Source organism: Micropterus salmoides, unplaced genomic scaffold (genome assembly GCF_014851395.1).
Source record: "Micropterus salmoides isolate LMB-PRFRI ecotype aquatic unplaced genomic scaffold, ASM1485139v1 Ms_hic_scaffold_14, whole genome shotgun sequence".
NCBI classification, from domain to species: domain Eukaryota; kingdom Metazoa; phylum Chordata; class Actinopteri; order Centrarchiformes; family Centrarchidae; genus Micropterus; species Micropterus salmoides.
This window is the reverse complement of record NW_024040485.1, coordinates 35,184,953-35,193,452: the sequence shown is the minus strand read 5'-3', so window position 1 is coordinate 35,193,452 and position 8,500 is coordinate 35,184,953. Positions and strand designations below refer to the sequence as shown.

Here is an 8,500-nt window from a genome sequence, read left to right as displayed (position 1 = left end):
TGCCCAGCCCAATCAGCCTCCCTGCCTGCAGTCTCCTGCAGGAGAAGGAAGCAGGAAGGGGGAGGGGCCTTAACAGGATCTTATATTGCATTTCTGTCAATAGATTGTCAGAAAAATTACACACTGAACCTTTAAAGAAAATGGAGCTCACAGCTGGATGCTGAGATCAAGTCAAGTTTATTTGTATTATCTATTCCAGAGGTCACTAATAGGCGGACCGCGGTCCGGATCCGGACCCAGCTGCTGTCCTCTCCGGACTGCCGACCTACAACCGATTTATTAATGAGACTTACTACCTCGTGACGGAGCATTTCTATTTTAACCTGCGCAGCTTTTATAGCATTTACTGTACTGGTTTAGCAGCCCAGGAAACTCACAGACCAATCGCATGTGCTTCAATTGTCTCATGTGACGCTGCTCAGCCAATCAAATCTGTGCATTCCAATGCTTGCGAGTCGAGTCCGCCAGATTCACCAGAGACGTTTTGGAAACACACACGAATTGAGGAGACGAAAGGGAAAAGAGATTTCACATGACTTTTAATCAAGAATGTACAGATTTTTACATGTACATTCCTCCCACGGGCAGTTCAGAACCAGATTATCTCATAGATCTCCAATCCTAGCTGGCAGGAGAAACTAGAGCTCATGTTTCTCACTGAACAAGAGAAAGTAGGAGTGGTAGCTCTGTAAGAGGGAATGAAAGAGAAGAGGAGGCATTACAGCTGTTCAGTTGTTAAGATGTGTTGAGTGTTTATTATAAAATTGGTTAAGACTACACTTCATCATTTCAAGCTACACTTTTTATTTCATTTTTTCTAAAAAATTTGGCACTTTAGTTTACTTAAATTTAGATTTTTTTGTTAGACTACTTATTTATTATCCCTTTAGTTTGATGTGAAAACTGACTGAAATATTATTTTATTTGACAGTCCGTTGTTGATAAAAACATATGTTGATACAACTATATGTTATGGTACTGAATGAAAATGCAAGTTAGTCATTTTGATGTTCCGGACCTTTGCTTTGGGAAATTTTCTCTAACTGGACCTCTTTGAATTCTAATTGAATACCCTTGATCTATTCCATAAACCAATCACAATGTGTTTTAAGACAACATATTATTGACAAGGTTCGTGGTTGAGTTTTTTGATTTGATTTTACTAAATATCCATCCTCACGTTACTTCCTGCCTTTGTGTGTCCACCTGTATGATTGGCTGCCCTGTCGTCATTAGTTCCACCTGTGTCTACTTAATCTCCCCTCACTTGTGTATTTAGTCTGTATATTTCCCTTGTCTGTGGCGCTTCGTCTTCGTCTACTAATGAAGCTTTCTAGCCATTTCTCAGTGTTTTCTTCTTCTTGATGTATTTGACCTTTTGGATTTTGTTTTTTGCCTGCTTCCTTTGGACTGTCTGCCTGTGTGGACCATGGCCTGCCTCAGCTTGCTGTAAGTCAGGCGTGCCACATGTATAGCAATTTTAAGTCTCTTTAGCGTCAGCTAAATTACTAAATGTAACGTAAATGTGGACCTGAGAAGAGCCTTTAATCTCTGTCTGGTTCAGACGTCTGACTTGACAGTTGTCCAGAAGACACTCATTGTCCACAAGGAGCCACAGAAGGTCACTGCTGAAAGGGCTGGCTGTTCACAGAGAGCTGGATCAAAGCATGTTCGTGGAAAGTTGACTGGAAGGTTAAAGTGTGGTAGGAAAAGGTGCACAAGCAACAGGGGCGACGAGGAGCTTCACAGGGAGTGGACTGAGGCTGGAGTCATCGAGATCCACCAGGCACAGACGGGTCCAGGAAATGAGCTTCATGTGTCGCATTGCCAGTGTCAGGCCACTCCTGAACCAGAGACAGAGTCAGAAGAGTCTTACCTGGGCTAAGGAGAAAAAGAACTGGACCGTGGCTCAGTGGTCCAGAGTCCTCTTTTAGATGAAATCCAGGTCCCAGAGTCTGGAGGACGAGTGGAGAGACACAGAATCCAAGTTACTTTAAGTCCAGGATGAAGTTTGGGTGCCATGTCCTCTGCTGGTGTTGGTCCACTGGGTTTTATCAGCAAAATATATTAAGAGTCACTTAAAGTTATTCATTATCAATATGTGTCTTATTTGTCCTCAGGACTAAAATGTCAAGTTGTATAAACCAGTTTATATTTTAGGAATAAAAGAGCAGTGGAGAGAGAGGACGTCCTTGGTGTTTGTCTCTCAGCTTTTAGAAGTTTTATGATTTGTTTCTGTGATTCTCTCTGAAAGTTTAACAGAGTGACTCCCTCTAGTGGATGTTGTGGAGTATTCTGTTGTCTTTGCTCCAAAGGTTTTTGTACAGAGTTTTGGTGTTTCCTGTCACTGTGGGCCTCACAGCACAGTAGTACACAGCAGAGTCTGTCACTGCAGCAGAGGAGATCTGCAGATCGACTCGATTCCTCTCCTCATTCAGGTTAGCGGTCAGTTGAGGGTGTGGAGGTTTTGCTTCCACCACTGAAGGCTCTTTTGCATCAGTGATCAGGAGAAGGAACTGAGGAGCTGATCCAGGATCCTGTCGATACCACTGGAGATTATCGGCTTTAACTGAATAGCTACAGGACAGAGTAACACTACGGCCCTCTGATGAGAACACTTCAGCTCTGCTGGCAGTAATATCATCTTCCAAGGTGTTACCTAGTGAGGGAAACAACATGTTAGATTCAGAGTTCTGTTCCAAAGGCAGACATCCATCATTTAAAACCAGCACTCACTGTCAGAAACACTCGTACCTACGAGAGCTGAAAAGAACAAAAGTGCAGCGAGTTTCTCCATGTTGACAGAGGAGAAATGCTGGAACTGAATGTTCAGTATGAACACGTTCTGTCAGTTGTGTTTGGTCTGATGTTCACAGCTGGAATCAAAGAGTTCTCTGCCATGAAGCAGCTCTGCAGTCAGTAGGAGGAGACTCATATTTCACAGTAGTTTCATTTCTGAAGCTCTTCATCACAGCTGGGTCTCATTCTAAATCTGCTAATGCCTCTTAATTCTGTTTTTGTTCATAAAATGGCAATAAATATTTGAACATCATGATTTTATGTTGTTTACACTTTAATAGTTTTGTCTTTTGGATATAAATTGAAGGCGTTTTAAAGCTGAAACAATTTTGAGATTCAACCTCTTGGAAACTAACACCTACTTCCAGAAAAAAAGGCCTAAAATAACATACCTAAAATAAATCAGTAATAACTCCTCAACCATTACGCCTAGCTGCATAATTCTGGTCTCCTTTGAGGCCAGAAACTAAGGGATATGGAGAAACTGTAAATGAACCATTTGGTGATGGTGCAGTGGATAAGACTATGCCTTTGGTGTGAGAGACCCGGGTTCAATCCCCCACTGTGACACATTCACCAATGTGTCCCTGAGCAAGACACTTAACCCCTAGTTGCTCCAGAGGCTCTGACATGTGTAGCAATAGTAAGTCGCTTTGAATAAAAGCCTCAGCTTAAATATAAATGTATTGGGAGTTTTCTTCAAAACACTATTTCTGTCCATACAACCATGTTCCAAAAAATATAAAGCTTCCAAAACATTGAAATATTGATAAAAACAGTGAATATTGATCAACATTCCTGTGACCTAAAGCACTCCCATGCTTTACAGGCATACAAGTTGATAACAGAACCTCCTACAGGGCTGTAGGTGGGCTCGTTCTCTTCGTATTGAAGAGACGAACTGATGGTACACTGGATGTCTGTGTAGCTCAACGGGCCAGTAGAGGCCGATAATGACCATCTGTTCCAAAGCAACTCTTCTTCTCTCCTTCATTTTGATGAGAAAAGAAACCTAAAGAAGCGGCACGGTGGTATAGTGGTTAGCGCTGTCGCCTCACAGCAAGAAGGTTGCAGGCTCGAACCCGGCCCCGGCCTTTCTGTGTAGAGATGTTCTCCCCGTGTCTGCGTGGATTCTCTCCAGGTGCTCCGGCTTCCTCCCACCGTCCAAAGACATGCAGGCTAGGTTGATTGGTGACCCTAAATTGTCCTTAGGTGTGAGTGTGACTGGTTGTTTGTCTATGTGTGGCCCCGTGATGGATTGGCGACCTGTCCAGGGTGTACCCTGCCTAAAGAGCTCACTGATTGTGTAATACCAAGATGGCGGGCTCTATTGACACAGAAAACAGCTGTTTTTGGACTGAATCCGGGAAAAGACAAAAGTATGTCAGCGTTGTAACTGTAAGCACATATTGCTGCGTTTGTTATTAGTCGGCTCTGAGTTTTGTGAGTTGATTGATAGGAGTTATACAGCTGATCAGAGCTGGAGCTCAGCTTTCTTTAGAGTGGTCGTAGTAGGATGAGATGAGATGAACTGCAGCCCTGTACAGTGATTACAGAGCAATTTATGTTGTGATATAAGTTCATTTAGATGCGTGGTTGGTTAGGTGTGGATAAAAATGGTCTGTTTGAGATGTAGCTGAGCCTCCTAGCTTCAAGGAGGTGTGTGGCATGCATATGAAGACAAGACAATGTGATCATCCGTGACTTCCCATTTGCAGTTTGAGGCGAAAATCAATCGTCAGTGCTTAAGTCAACCTGACTGTATATTTTAAAACATCACGTATTAACTTTTGATATTTCACCAGGTGACAATTTAAAACATCATAAAAACATATTCATGGTACCATGGCTGTTGCTACGAGACATCCTGTCCCTACAAAACCAGAGTAGAGCTGTGTTTGTACACTCAGCAGGTGGGTGTTGGGCTGGCTGGTTTGTCCCTTGTCGCAGATTATGTTTGTAACTTTCATGAACAAAATCTGAAGGAGCATCCGGGGGGAGGAGGGTGTTCGGTTTGGGGGCCTGAGCATTTTTTCTCTGCTATTTGCAGATGATGTGGCTCTGTTGGCTTCATCAGACTGTGACCTCCAACATGAACTGGGACGAGTTGCAGTTGAATGTGAAGTGGTCAGCACCTCCATGTCTGAAGTCATGGTTCTCTGCTGGAAAACGCCGGATGGCTCCTTGTTGGGTGGGAGAGAGTTGTTGCTCCAAGTGACGGACTTCAAGTATCTTGTGGTCTTGTTCACCAGTGACGGTAAAATGAAGCATGACATCGACAGGCAGATTTTTGCGGCGTCAGCAGTCATGCAGGCGTTGTACCAGACCTGTTAGGAGTATGGTTTTGTGTTCATGTCTTTCCTGTTTAAGTCCGTTTTTGGTTCTGAGTTTCTCTCTGTAGCCTTGTTTATTTTTATTCAGGCACATGTTCTAGTTTACTTAGTATCTGGTTTCATGGTTTTGGGTTTTGTATTTCTGTGGTTCATTATTTGATCATGTTTAAGTCTTTTGTTCATTCTCATGTTTAAGTTTTCTTAGTATCTGTCTGGCCTCTTATCTTAGTTCTTAGTCTTGCATTTTACTTCTTAGCCTCAGTTCTTAGTCCAGTGCCTTTTGTTCTTAGTTGTGTGCTTTAGTTCATGTTTAGTGTCATTCCTGGTCTGTGTACTTCTGTGTTTTATTATTTTGATCTGTGTCTTAGTACTTAGTCTTATGTCTCCATGTTCTAGTATAGTCCTGTCTCCTGTTTGGTCCTGTCTCTGTCCATGCCCTGATTTTGCAGACTTTCCATGTTTTGTGTTTTACTTTGGTAGATCTTTCCATGTGTGTTCCTGTGTACTTTACTTCCTATTTTATTTTGTAATCTTCTGTGCCTGGTGTTCTTGTCTAGCTTTGTTCCTGTTGTTGGTTAGTGTATTGTCTTGATTATTAGTTTGTTACTTCTGCCTTTTTTCTTTATGGATCTGTGTATTGTTGTGTTTATAGTCATTTCGGTTTATTCTGTTCTGTATTACTTTCTTGCCTGGTTAGCTTGCTGTTTCACTGTGTGTCTGCTGTGCCTGATTAGCTCCTCATGTCTTTCACCTGTGCACTCCCGCCCTGCTCGTTTACTTGTGTATTTAAGCCCTCAGTTTTGTTCAGTCTTTGTCACGTCCTTTGTCTGTGTTGCGTGTTCTGTCCCGTCCCTGCGCTTTGGATTATTTTGTTGGATTGTACCTTGTTCTTTGTTCTCGGACTCTTCCCTTTGGATTATGTTTTGTTTGGCGTTACCTTTTGTTTGAACATTTGCCGCTGTGCTCCCAGCATAAGCCTGTTTAGTTTTGGGTGCATTTGGGTCTGCACCTCAGCTCTCTGCTCCTGCACTCAGCTGCCCATGACAAGACCATTGTGGTGAAGAGGAAGCTGAGCCTGAAGGCAAACCTTGTGTATGGAATTGTTTCATATTATAGGGACTGTGGTCTCTGTTGGACATGTTGAAGGTCAGATCTGACACATTATTAATTTTAGTTTCACTATACATTTATTTGTTGTAATGGAGAAATGTGCTTGTGCCTCCTGCAGGTGGTTTCTCTCTGATGTGGATTTGCTGCTCCTGTGAATCCTCCCCCAGTGTTTCATTAGCAGCTGGAACCACAGTGACTCTGATAAAACAGGAATTAGCAGAATCCATCTGATATGAAGCTGTGGTTTGAATACCACTTCCCTCCTCTTTGAAGAGTAGTCAGATATCTGGGTTCAGGTTTTTGTACAGCCTCTTCTACACTTTGTATCACTGTGTTTCTAGAGCACAGTAGTAGAGAGCTGTGTCTGCCAGGGTTAGATCTCTGATGGTCAGTTTAGTTGATGATGCTGATGTTTCAGATCCATATCTTCTATCAGGAATATGTGCAGCTGTGTACAATTTTGCTCCTTTCCAGAGTATAAACTGAGGTGCCTGAAGGTCAGAATGATGTTTGTACCAGTAAAGGGCAGGACTGCTATAAGTTGTCTGATAGTTGCATGTGAGTGTGACAGATTGTCCTTCTCTTTTATTGACTTCCTCTCGTACAGGAGAGATTGTGTCTCCAGCTGTTAGTCCTGGAAAAAGTAGAGCAAATGAAGCCATTAGACTAACATTGTTCATGAGGCTGAGAGGAGAAGACAGTGGAAAATGGCAGCTGTACAGTGTTACTCTGTGGACACAAACAGCTCAGCTGTTTCCATAAATCTTTAGAAAAGAATAAAAAGATGTTGTGCTTTCTATCTTACCAAAGAAAAGAGCAGCAAGACTAATCCCCAGCCAATGTTCCATCTCTACAACAAGGTTTAAATCAACAGGAGAAACTAGCTGATGTTCAACATTCAGTCTGAGAATTGTTCTCTTCACAGCAGCAGTTATTATTGACAGAATGGTTGAACACAGTGCAGAAGTAGTGCACCGCCTACTTGATAATGTGGCTCAGCTTGGATTAACAGCAGCTACAGTGTCATCTAGTGGCCAATCAGAATCAGACCACAGAAGAAGAAAAGATGCCACTGAAACTTCAGACTAGTCCAGCAGCATAATCCAGTTGTCAGCTGATGATCTGTTTGTTCAGCATTTTCCAAACTCAACATAGTTAAAGACTCTACTTCTGTGCTGCGTTATCACCTCCCCACATCTCTGAAGTTGTGGATTTACAGCAGCAATTAACAAAGTGATGCTACAAACTGTTGAGTCACCTTTCAAGCTTACAGGTGGAGAGGATTTGATAGTGAAACGAGACATTTTCACTGGAATATTCCTTCAGACTAACAAAACCCACATCTGGATGCTGAGATCAGGTCTAGTTTCTGAGTACAGTCCAGTATCACATACAGAGTCTGACTGGGTTTTACATCCAGCAGCATCAGTGAAGACTCCCCATACTGTCCTGCCTTAACATGGAGGAAAACTGATGGAAACCTCGCGACAGGAAGTTCAGGGAGACCAAGACGTCGGTGTGTTAAGATCATCAGGAATTTAAACAATATCTTATCTACATAAATAACATCACTCTCCTTATTGTCAGTATGTCAGAGCTACAAACACTCTCCTTTTATTGTCAATGCCTCATTTTTCTTCTAGTTTTCATCATCAGTGCAATGAATCCAGACTGTATGATAAACTGAAGTTTAACAGTGTGACTCCCTCTAGTGGACGTTGTGGAGTATTCTGTTGTCTTTGCTCCAATAATGGAACATGATGTTATGTATTAAAAATAATTTGATCAGAAGGCAACATGTAGATAGAAAATGAGAGGACCTAGGATTGAACCCTGTGGTACACCACAAGAAATCACAGCCTGAGAGAAAAACTGAGAAAATACTTTTATAAAGACGAGAGTCTGTGATGCCAACCAGTTTATAGACATGCTTCTTTCAAACTGTGAAAATGCTTTTCTCCAATACTGGAGTACAACAGTACATACAGTATATTGACAGTAATACATGAATTTGTTCAAGTTGAAATAAATCCAGACTTCATCATCACACTGAAGTTTAACAGTGTGTGACTCCCTCTAGTGGACGTTGTGGAGTATTCTGTTGTCTTTGCTCCAAAGGTTTTTGTACAGAGTTTTGGTGTTTCCTGTCACTGTGGGCTGCAGAGCACAGTAGTACACAGCAGAGTCTGTCACTTTAGCTGAGATGATCTGCAGATCCATTTGGGTTTTATCATCACTCACTGTAACAGACAGTCCAG

At 42.2% G+C, this 8,500-nt stretch overlaps 1 gene segment (V, D, J or C); it reads right to left on the bottom strand.

Annotated features, from left to right (window-relative positions):
• Positions 1 to 1,769: 1,769 nt before the first annotated feature.
• Positions 1,770 to 3,103, bottom strand: LOC119901647. The segment is given in 3 exon segments: positions 1,770 to 1,955; positions 2,364 to 2,659; positions 2,755 to 3,103. Coding segments are annotated over 3 exon segments (525 nt in total).
• Between the last annotated feature and the right edge of the window lie 5,397 nt (positions 3,104 to 8,500).